At 51.9% G+C, this 16,519-nt stretch overlaps 1 protein-coding gene across 1 annotated transcript in view; it reads right to left on the bottom strand.

Moving 5' to 3' along the window:
• GRK5 (G protein-coupled receptor kinase 5) overlaps positions 1–16,519 on the bottom strand; it is a 186,265-nt gene that overhangs the window by 43,347 nt on the left and 126,399 nt on the right. The window contains exon 3 of the mRNA XM_090278682.1: positions 9,469–9,581. Within this exon, the coding sequence (XP_090134808.1) occupies positions 9,469–9,581 (113 nt within the window). The remainder of the gene's footprint in view (positions 1–9,468; positions 9,582–16,519) is intronic.

Here is a 16,519-nt window from a genome sequence, read left to right as displayed (position 1 = left end):
TGCAATTTCTCTTCTCATGGAGAATCAAGACTCCATGATTTCTCCAAGGAAGAAACATTGACACTGATTATCTGAATCACAGGACTATGGGATGGTGGTACGGAAAGGAACGCCACCCACTCACTTTTCAGAGCTGGACACTGAAGCAAAGGACTGGCCTAAGGTCACGCAGCTGGTGGTAGCAGAGCCAGCACAGAAGCGCCGGCCTTCTGACCTCCGCTGGGCCCCGGCCTCCGCACCTCTCTCTCCGAAGGCCAGTGTCTCCTCACCACTAGGATGAGCCTTGCGGGATTGGCCACTTCTTGAGGATTTGATGAATGATGTCTTGAGACCATTCAAGGAGAGATGGTAGCTCTTTCTTCCTGCTATTTTCTCCCTATATGCTCCCCAACAGTTCTCCAAAACTGATACACGTGAGCCCACACCTCCACACAGTATGGAGTAGATTAGAGACTGACCCTGCAAGGCAGCTATGGTTATTCCCAATTTACAGATGAAGAAACTGAAGCTCTCAGAAGCCAAATACAACCAGTACGAACACAGTAGAGCTAGCAAGTGGCAGGGCTGGGAGCCAAGTCTGGAGCAGAACTGACCACCCTTTCCCGGCGGGAGGAGAGAAGCACCCAGTGTCCACTGCCCTGGACACCCCGCCTAGTGGTCTGGCACCCTGGGAATTTACCCAGACGGCTTTGCAAGGCCCAGACCACCTCCTGGGGTAACTCAATCCCATGTAGAACCCTAGATTTGCGCTGTCCCAAAATATACCTGTGAAGACGGCTCTATTTAACCAAATGGAAGCCTAAGACTCACTCATCAGCCTCAATAACCCGCTCAAAATATTATTGCTCTAGGTATTAAAACCCAGGTTAAAAGAAAATAACATCACTTTCAGGTCAGCTGCCTCCCAGCAGAGGCTGGCCTGGGTGGCCGGGCGCCACAATTCCACAAGGAGGCAGCGGGAGCACGCGGGGACAGGCATCCCGGCCGGGGATCAAAAGGCCTTTCTTTGGGAGTCCACATCAGGTCACCGCCACTTGAGGAGCATTTGTGTTGGGAGGAGAAAACCAACAGACGGCTTCCAACTGGGCTTTCCACACTGATTAAACCACCTGGAGTGACAGGCCAGGTCTCCACAATGACCCCCGCCAAGGGGGACTCAGAGGAGACGTGCTGAGGGGCGGGGCGGGCAGAGCTCAGGCAGATCCCACCACCCGAGGCAGGGGACCACCCAGAGACCCTTGCCCAGGTTGTGAGATCAGCTTCAACCAGAAAACATAAGCGGCAAAGAAGAGGCTGGGCCACCGGCCTGGGATGTTACGACTAGAGCTGGCTTGGGAAATGGCAGCCACACAATGGCTTCAAGGACAAGAGAGGTAAGCCACATGCAAGGCAGACCCCAGTGACCTCCACCTGTCAGAGGGCTCCCTGCTGCCAGAGAGGGTGGTGGAATTTGTCCCCACCCCCGACAGAGGGGACATATGCCGTCCTCTCTTCTGGAATGCCCACTGAAACCTTCTGCTGCCCAGAGCTCAACTCAAAGCGCACCTCTGCCAACCCCCTCGGAGGGGATGGCTCTTCCCGAGACGCCCCAAGGTGCCCGCCAAGGGGGGCACCACTTAGTAAGCCTGCTCTGGGCCTGTGATTTAGGCCAAACACAGGAATAACCTTTGAGGAAGAGACGCTACCCCAACACAAAGAGCAAAATCTACATTGAGTTTAAGGCAAAAAGAATTATTTATGTACCTGCAACTGCCAAAGAGTATAAACACCTATGTACACCCTCGTTTCTGAACCTGCTATTTCATCCCCTTGGCCTGTTCTAACAGCATTGTCAATCTCAGAAAATGCTGGTGAAAATATGTCTGCTTTCTTTAGACACAACTCACGCAGACTACTTTTTAAAACATAAAGACAGCAAGCTGGTAAAAGGGGACCGGCCACGTTTTCAGAGAAACGGGCTTAGAGAGCAGAGGGTCTGAGCTGAATTCCTCACGACCTGACCGGCTTCAGATGTCACGCCCCCGCCTTCCCCCAGGACACAGGAAGATGCAGTCAGAGATGCTATGAGGTCTTGCCACCTCCGGCTTCTGTCATTACCGATGTGGTCAGGTTTTCCAGCGTCCTCACAGCGGGGACGAGTGACGTTCCTGGTTGGCAGGGCTGCTCCCTGTGGCCCTTCCTGGAGAAACACCCAATTCTGCCCCCACTGGCCTTGGAGTCCTGCCTGTGCTGACCGCGTGGGCTGGGGCAGAGGCTTCCATTCCATCCCCCTGCCACCACGTCACCGGAGCCACTCTGCACCCTGCTGCAGGGCAGGCGAGAGGGAGGGCAGTGATCTGCGGGCTCCGCCCAGAGCGCCATGGGCCCCCGCACCCCTCTTTAGACCCATCAGACAGACTCCTCTCTGCTCTCTGGCTGCCCTCTGAGGAGTCCACTTGGGTCTGGTCAGGAAGGGATTCACTGGCCCCCATAGGGCAACAAATGGGACAGGACCACGGGAAGAAGGGAGGGAGGAGTGGACCGCAGGCCACACTGATGGTAGGAGTGGCCCCCAGGTGACCCGACCTCACTGACAGGACCATGGCCACCAGCTTGTGAGACCTGTCCTGGCTGCGGCAAAGCTAAAGAGAAGGAAGGAGGAAATGGGTGTGCACCTCTCCCATGGGTGTAGGGGATAAACTGAACCAGCAGCTGTCACAGGGACTGAGCTGTCACCTCCCACCTGCCCCATCTTCCTCCTGAGAGCCTCAGCCCTGAGGGACTGTCCCCACGCTGGCCACTGCCCAGCTAGCGGCTTCTCCTCTTCCCCCAGCCCCCACTAGTATTTCTCTGTCCCTATAAAGGTTTTTGACTCTCCCTGTTCCTCTTTTGGTTCTAGGAGAAAAGAATCCCAACCTAATCCGGTTCAGGCAAAACTGGAATCTCTGGGCTCCTGGAACCCAAGGATGGGTTGAACAACCAGAATGTGGGGAGAATGGAAATGCAGCTGGGCCCAGAGCACCAGGAACCGGGACCCACTCTCATCCGCACACACGTGTGTGCATATGTGCACACGTGTGTGCATGCATGTGTGTGTGTGTGTGCATGCGTGTGTTGGCCTCATTCTCTCGGTGCTGAGATGTGTTGCTCTGGTGGCAGAAAACATGGCAGTCAGTGGCTCCCGGGCTGTTTACTTTAAGCCTTCTCTACCAGAAAAGGACTTGCCCTCATGTCCATAAAACCCAGAGAAAGGCCAGAGGCTCCTCACTGCTCCAGTCCACTGGGGTTCGGGGTGACAACATGAGGAACAGGGCAGCCTCTGGGAAAGCCGTGGGGTCTGGAAGCGTGGCTGGGCACCCAGGAGAACCCATTTTATAGGCGGCATTTTTTAAAGTATATTTTATTGATTATGTTATTATAGTTGTCCCAATTTTTCCCCCTTTGCCCCCCTTCACCCAGTACCCCCTCCCCTCTCCTAACCCCCCCCCTTTAGTTCATGGCTATGGCTCATGCATTTAAGTTCTTTGGCTTCACCCTTTCCTATATTATTCTTAACTCCCCCCTGTCTATTTTGTACCAACTGATTATGCTTCTTAGTCCCTGCACCTTTTCCCCATTTCTCCCCCTTCCCCCTCCCAGCTGATAACCTTCCAATGATCCCCATACCTATGATTCTGTTCCTGTTCTGGTTGTTGGCTTAGTTTTCTGTTTTCTTTTTTTCAGATTCTGTTGTTGATGGTTGTGAGTTTGTTGTCATTTTAATATTCATGGTTTTGATCTTCCTTTTCTTAAGTAAGTCCCTTTAACATTTCATATAGTAATGGCTTGGTGATGGTGAACTCCTTCAGCTTTCCCTTGTCTGGGAAGCACTGTAAGTGGCACCTTTTGAAGATCACCCTGCTCCCAGGGTCCAGCTTCACCCACCGTTTGAGGGTCTCTATGTCAGTCTCATGTGATTCTCCCCCGCCACCGTCCCTTTTTTGGGGGGATCACAGCAGCAACACAAAGACAGACAAGGGCTGGGTGTTTGTCTCTTCTCATCAATGAAAGAAGCAGAGGACGTAGACCCTCCACCCCCCATGAGACCCACCATACCATCTCACAGCACAGCTTCAGGGTAACCAGGTGTATCTGAAGCCGGTGAGAGCTCACTAATTTCAAGTTCTTTTCTGTGGTTCTGGGCTGATGAATGGTTCGGAGTGCCTTCTAGCATTTCCAGATGCGAGGTTCCGTCAGCGGTAACCCCGTGTAATCGCTAGTTGCCGTCATTAACATCGGGCGCGCTTGACTAATCCTTGCTCCTGCTGCTCATGCCTTTGAGAAGTCTCTTCCCTACTGAGCAGAGCTAACAGGGCAACCAGTACGAGGCTGGGGGCATGGCAGTAAGGGACCTCTGAGACCAGGCGACATAAGACACTGCAGCTTCGATCGCACTCTCCCGAGGCACTCGCTCTGGGGGATGCCAGCCACGCTGTGAGGACATTAAGCGGTCCCAGGCAGAGGGCCACATGTAAAAGAACCGAGGCCTCCTGCCAACAGCCAGCACTGGCCCACTAGCCACGCGCATGGCCTTGGAGACACACCAAGTCTCGAGACGCCTGCAGCCCCAGCCAGCATGGTGACATCACCCTTTGAGAGACCTTGGTAAACCATTTCCAAATCTTGACCCACAAAACTATGACATAATAAATGTTTATGGTTTTTCAAGCTGCTAAGTTTTGAGGTAACTTCTTACACAGCAGCAAATAACAGATGCTAACAGGCATCTGAACTCATAGCTAGCGTGAGTTCACTACTTCATTAAATTTGTGTTTATGTACTTTTTAATATCTCAGGTATCAGAAAGCACACTTTGTGTGGGCAGGACTGAGCCTCTCTGCCTCACCGTGTCACCTCCAGCTGCTAGAGCACGGTGTGGCCTGCTGGAGCCATCCAATAAATGTGTGCTCAGTACGTCTGGCCGAGGGTCTCCTGCGTCTCCCCAGCTCCAAAGAGAAGACACCCAAGTGTGGCCATGGGAGGCTTCAGAAGAGCTGAGGTGCCAGCAAGGCTCCCAGAAAATAGGTTAGAGAAGAAGTACGTCCATCTTTAAGAAGTCCCTGGCAGGATCCTATTGGCCTGTGGGCTGACACTAACCTGGAACCCTTCTGACCCTTTGACCAGCTAGGCAGACCCTCTTTCCCCTCCAGAAGCCAAATCTGGCCGTCACCTTAACTTAGGTCAGTGACTCCCTTTCTCGTTGGGAGGGGAAGGGGGAGTCCTTCTCAGGTTCCCAGGAGCCCCTCAACAGCCACGGCTAAGACTGAATTGCCCTGCAGTCTGACGGGTGGTGTACAGACAGTTCTGCTCCACCACCACCCCACCCCCCACCAATCACCCACGCCCCATTTTAAAACAGCCACAGTCTCCTGCTTGACTTGAGAAACTCAGACAGGAGGACTGAGCGGAGGATCAGCCTTTCCTGCGGGCTACGTCAGAGCCCAGTGAGGACGGGTTGTTTTTAATAAACTGCACTTGGCAGAAACTCAGCCTGGAGGTGGGAACGGTGAGGATGGCGCTGGCTGAGTGAGCCAGGAGCTCTGGGCCATATGCGACACTGGGGACAGCGCCACCTCCTCCCTCCTCGGAGCTTCAGTCAGGATGGAAGGAAAAAGACGTATTTCAGACGAGAACTGCGCCAGCTCTGGAAAACTCAATAAAGTCTTCGTGCGTAAAAGAGGTGTTTCCAAAGGCCGGTCATTTGACGTCAGATGGGCGATGAAAAGGCCCCGCTAAGTCCCAGAGATGCAAGGAGACGGGGTCAGCCTCTCGTGAGGGACAGCTTCGTTAAGGCGCATCTAAAGATCATTTGTCACGTCAACACAGGGAGCCGCACTCACATTTCCTTCCCAAGAAAAAGAAAAACCCTCCCTGTCCAGGCCCAGCAACGGGGAACGTCTGCATGACCAGAATGAAAATGGACATCCATTGGGTTTTTTTCTCCTTCTCAAACTGACCATAAGCATCTAACAAGACACGAGGCTGGAAAATTCCGCTGGCTGCTGGGCTGAGCCTTGCCCTGCTCGGCCTCATCAACTCTCGACAGGCCCCAAAGCTGCCGATGCCTCATCTTTTCCGCACGGGGAGCAGCCTTGGTCCGGCACTCAGTCCTCGGGTTGCACCTCTCTTCCATCCGCGTGCCTCTCCTTGGTGAGCTCATCCGGCCCATGGCTCTAAATACCAGCTCTATGTTGACAACTCCCCATTTTTTTTTCCGGCCCAGACCTTCCTCCCAAAAGTCAGACTTGAACACCCTCCTCCCCTCAAACACCTCCACCTGGATGTCTGAGGGACACCTCCAGCTGAGTGTAACTGAAAGAGAGCTGCTGACCGCTGCCACCTCCCCCCAAATAAGCATCCACAGCCTTCTGCTCACTCCGTCCTTCCAGCGACTCTGGCCAACACTTTGAGGTCACCTGTCACTCTTCTCTCTCACCCCCGATGCGTCAGGAGATACTGTTCACTCTGCTTTCAAAACGTGTCCCCAACCCAGCCACTCTCACCGTGCCACTGCTTCCACGTGGCTTGGGCCACCTCACTTCCCACCTGGCCTGCTGCATAGCCTGTCAGAGCTCCTGCCTCCCATGCTTGCCCCTCACAGCCGGTTCCTGACAGTCAGAGAGTCCTTTAGAAACCCGTCAGACCATGCTACCGCTCTACTCAAAACTCTCCAGGGACCCCCATTTCACTCCAGGTCACAGGTCTGGCAGAGGGTCTCCCAGATCCCTCTGCCCTGCTCCCTCCACTCCAGCCATGACTGAGCAGCTTCAACCATCCTGGCAAGCCAGGGCCACCACAAGCCGGGGGCAGGGCCCGAATGTAGGGCTCAAGAAAGGCCCGGGGAAGGTCAAGGATGAAAGGGTGGACGGGCCTGTTGGCAGGAGGTCTGGTAAGTCAGCCTCAGAACTTGGACTCCATCCTGGATGTCAACGCTTCCCAACCACGGGTACACAGTACAGTCGGGAAATTTGAAAAATGCCAACGTCTGCTACAAAGAAGGGCCATACAGGGGTCGTGAGCACCCTGAGTGCCAAACTGGCCTCCAGGTACCACTTCCCAGGAGAACGAGCCAGGAGAAACAATGAACTCTGGGTGAAGGACAGGAAACACCAGGCCAGCAGCACATTATACCAGGTGGCCAGGAGGCTGCCAGAGGTCACCCGGGTCCTCTCAAGGGCTTGGAAGCCAACCTGAAGGGCTCCCATTGGCCAATGAGGGAACACCAACAAAAATAATGACTACCGTGCATCAAAGCACACCATGTTTAAATCCACACATTTAGAACTCTTAACCGGTTACTGCTGGTGAACCAATTGGTACTTTGAAAACATAAATACAGGGAAAGAATCAAGCATTTCCTGTATGAACTTTACCCCTGGGTAACCAAATAGCAGTAATTGCAAGTATTTCCAAGTTAGCAGATGAAGAAGGAATGACAGATTTAGAATGTCATCATATTGCAACCCCTAATTAATCAACAGCTTTTGGTATTGAATATCAATGGCTGCTGCCATCTCAAAAGAAAGACACCCAGATATTATGTTCCCTGACAGAAGAACATGAAACCCTTATGAAGTCAGTCCCACCACCCCACCACCACAAATTGAAGTGAGCCTAAGTTTCTGTTTTCAATGATTCATTTACAAGAAATACAGAGGAACCTATTAAATGGCAATGAGGACGCCAGCACAAAACTCAGACCATTGGCCACTCTTCTAGATGACCAAGGGCAGGTGGTTATGAACTGTTAAAATAGGCATTTATAAAAAGGGTGAGAAAATCAGAAATGGGGGCGCTGACTAACATTAGGCGATAGGAAGGAATTATATTTTAGCTACAGTACTGTTTTGTGGTTATTTTTTGGTTAAAGAGCCCTTACCGTTTGGAGCTACCTATGAAATGTTTACAGATGAAATAATAAATGTGAGATCTGCTACAAAATGCTGCAGAGGCGCGGAGGTGGGTGAAAAAAGACTGGCCTTGAGTTCATAGTTGTTGACGTGGAGTGAAGGATGCGTGTGTGTTCGTTATACTCTTCAGTAGACTTTTACCTTCAATTGTTTGAAATTTTCCATACTAAAAAGTTATGAAAATACTAGGCTCCACTCCCAGAGATACAAATTAATGAGCCTGGGCTTCACTTCGAGCCCTGGTATATTTTTAAGGCTCCCCAGGTGTTTCTCCTGCTCAGCCAAGGTTGAGAACGTTGTCATCGCCTGCGTGAGACGTGCAGAGACCCCTGGGAGGGGTCAGGAGCCAAGCACACGGTCCCCGACTGAGTGGGGGAAGGGATGAGGAAGGAGAGGTTTGCACAATGCAAAGGATTTGGGAGTGGGTGAGCGGGGGGTACTGGTCACTAGATCAGGAAACACGTCAGGGCTGGCAGTTTGGGGGTTCTCGGGGGGAGTTCTGAGATTGTTTATGACACGTTGGCTTTGAAGAGGACCCTGTGACGTCTGGCAGAGGCATTCAATGGACTGTTTGGCTGTGGGTCTAGAGATCCACATTGAGACCTGGAAGAAGACACAGAAACATAGGCCCCACGCGGCTGTCCCCTAAGCCAGGACAGAGGTCGGACGGCTGCAGCCAATGGCGCCATGAGGGTCTAGAGGAAACAACAGCCCCTGGTCCCCGGCCCTGGGAACGGGCGTCTGGATGACCCCATGCCCTTCAAGACTGGTCTCCACTCTTCCCCCTGGATAGAAACCCAAAGTGCAGTCAGCCAGGCCGAGGCGCCCTGCCTCCCTGAGCAGGTGCCGATGGACTCCTGCATATTCCCACATCCGGTCACAGAGCCCATGCGGCTCAGTCCGCATTTGTCCAACAAGCGAGTGACCAGGACATTGGCAGAAAGTTGCCGTGGTGTGAATCATGGCCACATATGCCAGCGGCTGTAGGACTGGCTTGAAAATGCCAATCTGTGTTTATTCCACAAGCATGTACTGAATCCCTGCATGTGCCAGGCACTGTGCTAGGAGGGGTGGCCCGGCAGCCAAGGTCCGGTCCGCAGGGAGCTTGCTTTCTAGCAGGTAAGTAAACAGGAAACAAGTACAGAAACACAAGTGTTGGCATTTTAGAAAATGGATTCTCAGCTGGGGGATGGGGCCATGGCACTCAAGAACAACCTTGGGATGTTGGAAAAACCATGCAACTTGCCCATACACAACCTCGTGCACAGGCTCCTGGCATCAGAGAGCCGATGGGCCGCACTTTAAAGCAGCGAGAACCAAGGCCCAGAGCAGGAGGTGGCCCACCCACGGTCACTCAGCGGGTGCAGGCCTGGAGACAAGTCTGCATTCTCAAAGTGGGCACTGGGAGTTTCTTGAGCAATAACTTTATTTTCCACACCCTTCTAAGCCACACGGTCTACCTTTTCCTTTGGGCAGAAACAGTCGCTGATCACAGAGGACCAAAGGCCCTCCCTCCCCCTGGTAAGGACCAGGGACTTACCACTGAGTCCAGAAACTGAATGTAACGCTCCAGCCCACGTCTTGTTTCACAGAACTGCCGGAAAAGCAACCTCCCAATTGGCTGCTTGTCACATAAACTGCAGTAATCTCTGTCTGAAAACAAGAAAATAAGAATGTGGTGAGATCCAGGTGGGGGCCGGGCAGGGCCACCCCATCAACCCACACCTGGTGTCCCCTCTTGGCTCCTCCTGCAATGACTCTGTAAGAGGCCCTCTCCGGCCAGAAGGATGCTCAAAGGGCTGACTGAGACATGTCGCCTTGGGCCTTCTCCAATGCTGCAAACTAGCCCTTTGATTTCGTAGCTGTACCAGGAATAGTCAGGTGATTTCACGGGGAAACCAGGAAGCGGGTTAGACCTGGCTTACGAGAGCTTCCTGGACAGAAGGATTGACCGTCCTTGCCAAATGCAGAGGAGCAGCCAGGACAATTGACCCCTTGAGGGCGTTTCTCTGGAGACGGGGAGCACAAGGGCAGGTAGGAACCCAGCCATCATGCCGACTCACTTCCACGCCTGAAGAGCTCAGCCATGGGGAGGCGAGACTGTTACCTGTACAGAGGTTGGGGGCTGTGAGTGTGGGTTAGGGAGCTAAACCACTGAGTTCAAATCCCAGCCTGACCACGTACTGCCTGTGTGACCTGAGGCAATGGACTGGACACTTTTACCCCTCAGTTTCCTCATCTGTAAACTGGGAACAGAAATTGTACCCAGCTCCTAGGACTATCGTAAGGATTAAATAAGACAACGCATAGAAAGGACTCAGACCAGGGCCTGGCACATAGGAAATGCTGAATAAACACCATGTATTATCATCATGGATGGGGACTTCTTGGTCTGTTCCATCTCCCTCCCTCCAGGGAACCTTCCCTCCCTGTCTGTAAAAACCCAGCCTAAGATTCTAAGGGAGCAGACTGCTTCTAAGCCTCGGGGATGGGCACGTGACTCGGCCCTAGCCGATCACAGCCCTCTTCCCATGGCCACAATGATAGGTTCATGCGACTTGAGAGGGTCTTGGAGTCCTTCCAAGGTTTTTGCTAGAACTTCCAGGAAAGACACTTGCTCCTCTCTGGGAGGACAAGGCCATAGGTCCGGTCATCCCAGAGCTTCCACAGCCGTCTTTCCCACCAGGCGGCGAGAACCCACAGAGTATGAAGCCAGCATGGGGGAAAGAGAGCTGGGTGAAGAGAGAAACCTGGTGCCCCACGAATGTCACAGGCACCCTGAGGCCAGCCAGCCAGGCCAGCCCAGTGCCTGCACGCCAAGGCACCTGACAGTTTCTGCTGAAGCCAGTGGTGTTGGGCTTTTGTCTCTTGTGATTAAAAAAGCAAGTGACTAGATCTCCAGGCTAGAGAGTTCTGCAGTACATTTCTTTCATGGGTAAACTTCCTGAGGGCAGAGACTGTTTTTGTAGGATTTCACAGGTTCTAAGTATTCTGTGTCTAAGAAGCCACTCAAGAAATTTCTCTTTTTCACAAGCGGATACTGTGCCCAATGGGGCCCCCTCCTCAAGTGGTTTGGGAGCTGAAACTAGCCTTGAACTATCACCTTAATTCAGTTCATCTTTTCAAGCGCACAGATGGTTCACGAGCAGTCAGTCCAACAAGCATTTAACCCTTATCACTGTGTGCCAGGATCAGTGGGGGTAGGGATGGGATGTGGTCCCAGCCCTCAGGGATCTTGGATTCTTTTGGAAAGGTAGTGCGTTAGGGGGTGAGCAGACAAGATCCCAAGTGACAGTAATAAAATGTCACGTTAGATGAGTGTTAGGGTCAGCATAGCAGGGACCCTGGGAAGGAGGGAGCCCAGAGGATGACAGGCCTGTGGCCTGCACCTGTTAGCATAACCCCCTGCAGTCAGCCTGCCCTCTCTGCCTCCCCTCCACCTGACGCCCGCAGGTGAGGAAGGCAAATATCCCTGTTCTTTCCCAATCAGCTGAGCTTCCCCAGCATGAACACAGACGGAAAGTCAATTGCCTTATGTCAAACTGCGGTTTTATTCCATTACAGCAGAGAGCACCACCCTGCTTATGTGATTTAAGCAAGCCCCCCTTTTTCCAAAAGCAATGAGGAGATTTCATGTGTTGTATTGTGATTGCTTAAGGGCTCATCTGACAGCCTGCTCTCTCCCCATATGGTGTTTGCTGTCAGTATGGAAACAAGGCTGTTATGAACTCACGGCACAGTAAACACCATGTGATTCCAACACAAGCTGTCAGCACCTCAGCCGCGTGCCGCTCCCAGCTGTACAGAGGATCCCAGGCAAGAAAGCCACCCGCTAGAAGCCCAGGAAGAAATAAAAGGATCTGTAATCGACTATTCAGATTCTTTTCTCAGGCTTATGTGAAGACAAATGAGCCTAAACTGCCACCAACAACAATGACAAAACCAAAGTGCAATGTTGGTGCTTCCTTTAGAAATGGAGAATGAAGCCACAGAAAGAAGAAGATGAATTTGGGGACAGACCAAGGTGATGACAGGGGGAAGCACGAATCAAAGCCTTGGTGAGGAGGAGCGTCCAGGGCAGAAAGGCAGGAGCCTTTTCTGCCTGAATCTCTGTCTCTCAGGCTGGGAAACCCGCGGGATGCTGCTCACACAGACAGACATGCACTGCCCCCCCCCGCCCCGCCCCCCAGCCCCAACCCTGACGCACACACCCCAGCTCTTCCATAACACAAAAGTCCTGCTCTGGGCCACGGGCCTCATTGGTCCTTCCCTCCAAGCGGGAAAGAGGCTGTTGTTACGTAAGGTACGAGGGGCCTCAGCGTGCCCTGCCTCCACAGTGTCCCCCAATCCCGTAATCAGTCTAGCTTTATTCTTTAATGTTCTTCATTTTTTCAACAAACTCTCTTCCAAGATCTCTTGCTTTCTGATATTGGAAGGTTCCTTCAACTTTAAGACTCTCTTCTTGAGCTCAGCCCCTGGGGGGGGGGGGTGGAAAACGGGGCAGGAAGACACACCTCACGCACACTGGCTGGTTAACTCGCCAGCAACAGGCCTGGAGTCGGCTGGCAGCCGGCTGGCAGCCGAGACCCAGACTGGCCTTTGTGATGTGCCATCCGGCCTTTGCTGCAGCAGGAGGTCTGGTGGGCAGAGCAAAGTAGGCACGTCCGAAGTGGTTGAAAAGGGGATCTAAGAAGCCCATTAGAAGCTCCAGGACGCTGAGCTGTGCCCTTGGTCGAAGGGCAAAATGTCCCAGGGGTGTGCTGGAGCCCACTGCGCACACGGGAGGGTGGCGGGAGATGCCCTGGGAAGGCAGGCTGGGCTCAGACAGGCAAGGGCTGGGCGCCAAGGGCAAGGGGACAGGAATGGATCCATGGTCCCACTCGGGCATCCATGGTTTCAGAGCAGAAGCGATTCAAGGAGAGCCCACGGGAAGGTGGACAAACTGGGGTGGGGAGCAGGGCTCTGAGGGGTTTGCAGAGAAGGTCCTTGCTGTGCGAGTCACGGCCGCCTGAGGCCCAAGCCCAGCCTCTGCGCAGGGAGGGCACGGGGCCTGTGGTTGGGATCCTGCCGGGTGAAGAGCTGGACTGAAGGAAACCATGTGTCTTTTGTTTCTTCAAGGGCTTGACACCTCTCAAGCATGCCGAGGGCTGGCCCAGGAACACAGGGCGACCACAGCTCCCTGCAGCACATGAACTGCCGACATGCCCTCGGAGAACTGTTTCTTCCCGCAGATAGTCCCTTCTGCGAGTCAACAGACACTAGCTCAGCCCCCCTGGGCACTGCATTCCGAGCCCCGAAAGCGGCCGAGGCTCCACAGGCCTCGTCTGTCCTGGGCGGCGAGCATGCTTGCTAGCTGGGGCGGGGGGAGGCGTGTGCTCGGCTGGGCCACGGAACAGAACAGCACAGAGCGGGGCTGCTGGCAGAGTCCGAGAAGAGGGCATGCCCTACCCTCGTGACCTGGGGCTGGTTTTGGGGGCGGCACCCATGGGACAGCACACTGGAACGTGGGGATGGGAGTGATAGGGTCACCGACAGCAATGCCAACAGGAGACAGGCTGTGCCGGGGTTTTACAGTATAGCTGAACTACTAATGATTGACAAGGCAAAGGGACAGAAAATGTAGCTTGAGCCAGGTACCATGCCTCCTGGTGGTCATATGGTGGATAATTGCTTATAATCGATGCCAATGCCTAGTCTGATATTAATCTCAGTTGCTGTTCCATTCTGGCCATTTACTGATAGGAATCTTAGTTACAGGACACAGCTAATCATTAACATGAGCCTTTGGTGCTGGCTGAGACTAGTTAAGAGCCCTCAGCACAGAACCTAGAAAGAGGACTTCTGGCCAAGATGGAGGCCTAGACAGACACACTGCATCTCCCTCCACAACTAAGAAGGAATACAACTACCTCAAAACTAGAGACAACCAGAAGTTCCAGAAAACTGAGCTGCATGAAAGTCCAACAAACAAAGATATAAAGAAGAAATACTCATCCAGACAGGTAGGAGGGGCGGATCCAGGGTGGAGAGGATGTAGTGTGGTGGCGACAGGAGCAGCAGCCCAGCAGAAAGCACAGTCACATGTTTTAAAAAGTCAGGAGGGACACCTGGGGAGCGTTCCCAGCTCCTCACCAGAACTCGCAGCTCACCGCTCCAGCGCCAGGGAGGATAAAGCCTCATTGTTTCTGACTGTGCAGACCAGTAGGGATTGAAGTGGAGGAAGAAACTGCTGGTCTCTCAGTAGAGTCCACTTGTTTAGAGGCCCCCATAGTCCTAGATGTCCGCAGACCCACCCACTCTGGAAATGACGGCCAGGGCAACAGCTAGAGGGGCGCCAGTCCTATATGGAAGTGGGAGAGTGCCTGGAAAAGGGGCGAGTGCTGAGCAAGTGGCATTGTTCCCTCTCAGACCCCTCCCCTACACATACAGAGCCACAATGTGGTGAAAAGGGTCGCCCCATACTGACGAATCCCTGAGGCTCCACCCCATAAATGTAACAGGTGCAACAGCTCTACCTAAGACACAGAGGCAAACAAACATGGGAGGCTGTCAAGATGATGAGACAGAGAAGTATGGCCCAAAAGAGGGAACAGATCAAGGTTCAGGGGGAGAACTAAGTGATGAGGAGATAACCAACCTAACAGATGTACAGTTCAAAACACTGGTGATAAAGATGCTCACAGGCTTGACAGATATGCTTAAGTATGGCAAATACATAAGGGAAGGAGTAAAGGCTATGCTAAATGAAACGAAGAAAAATCTACACAAAACCATTGATGAAGGGAAGGAAACCAGGGTTCAAACAATGATTTGGAACATAAGGAAGGAATAAAAAACAGTCAACCAGTACAGAATGAGGAAACAAGAGTTGAAAAAAATCAGGAGAGGTGTAGGAACCTCTGGGACAACTTTAAACGTGCCAATCCGAATCATAGGGGTGTCAGAAGGAGAAGAGGAAGAGCAAGAAATTGAAAGCTTATGAGAAAAAATAATGAAGGAAAACTTTCCAAATTTGGGGAAGGAAATAGACATACAAGTCCACGAAGCACAGAGTTCCAAATAAGCTAGACCCAAAGAGGACCACACTAAGACATATCGTAATTAAAATGCCAAAGGTTAAAGATAAAGAGAATCTTAAAAGCAGCAAGAGAAAAGCAGAGAGTTACCTACAAAGGGGTTCCCATAAGACTGTCAGCTGATTTCTCAAAAGAAACTTTGCAGGCAAGAAGGGACTGGCAAGAAGTATTCAATGTGATGAAAAGCAACGACCTACAACCAAGACTACTCTATCCAGCAAAGCTATCATTTAGAATGGAAGGGCAGATAAAATGCTTTCCAGACAAGGTAAAGCTAAAGGAGTTCATCATCATCAAGCCATTATTATATGAAATGTTAAAGGGACTTACTTAAGAAAAGGAAGATCAAAACTATGAACATTAAAATAACAAGAAACTCACAACTATCAACAACTGAATTTATTATAAAAAATAAAAAGAAAATCCAACTAAGCAAACCAGAATAGGAACAGAATCATAGGTATGGGGATCATTTGGAGGGTTATCAGCTGGGTGGGGGAAGGGGGAGAAACGGGGAAATGGTGCAGTGACTAAGAAGCATAATTGGTTGGTACAAAGTAGACAGGGGTAAGTTAAGAATAACATAGGAAAGGGTGAAGCCAAAGAACTTATAGGCATGACCCATGGACATGAACTAAGGGGGGTGGGATTGCTGGAGAGAAGGAGGGTACTGGGCGGAGGGGAGCAAAGGGAAAAAAAATTGGGACATCTGTCACAACATAATCAATAAAATATATTTTTAAAAAGGAAGGAAATCCTGTCCCATGTGACGTGACTGAGCCTTGAAGACATTATGCCAAGTAAGAGTCAGAAAAGTAAGAAATAAGGCAGTCACAGAAAACTAATACTGTATGATTCCACTTATACGAAGCCCCTAAAATCGTCACTCATAGAAACAGTGAAGTGCTGGCTGCCGGGGGCTGAGGGGCGGGGGAGTAGCAGAGTGGGCTCTTCAATGGGCATAACGTTTCGGTTATGTGAGAGGGTTACATTACAGAGATCTGCTGTACAATGCTGTGCCTACGGTTAACAGTAATGTATTGCGCACTTAAAATTTTATTTTGAGGGTAATCTGATGATAACTGTTCTCAAAGAAAATGGACAAGAAGTGATCAGTTGCTTGGGGACAGGAGGTGAGGCACCAAGGGAAAGGAATCGAATGTAGTGCTAAAGGAGGGACTCAGCAAGCAGATTTACTTGGAAGTTAATGTAACTGTTTGGGAGTCACATGCAAGTGTGTGTGCGTACGCACACAAATACACAACACACGGCCAAGTCGCTTCCCATCTTCCTTACCCAGGGTGGGCACAACACTTACCAAGCTGTCAACCAACAGATGGCGCAACAAGACCAGGGGCCCATTCTCACCACCAGCTGGTGAAGCAGGGGTGCTGTGCTGAGAACCTTGTCTTCTAGCCTATTGTCGTCATAAGCTACTGACAGTATCCCCACCTCAGGCCCACTGTCAAGGATACCTGCTATAGACTGAATGTTTGTGTCCCCCCGCCCCGCCTC

Source organism: Furipterus horrens, unplaced genomic scaffold, assembly GCF_987537825.1.
Source record: "Furipterus horrens unplaced genomic scaffold, mFurHor1.1.pri manual_scaffold_5, whole genome shotgun sequence".
Classification (NCBI taxonomy): Eukaryota; Metazoa; Chordata; class Mammalia; order Chiroptera; family Furipteridae; genus Furipterus; species Furipterus horrens.
This window is presented reverse-complemented; position numbering and strand designations above follow the sequence as displayed.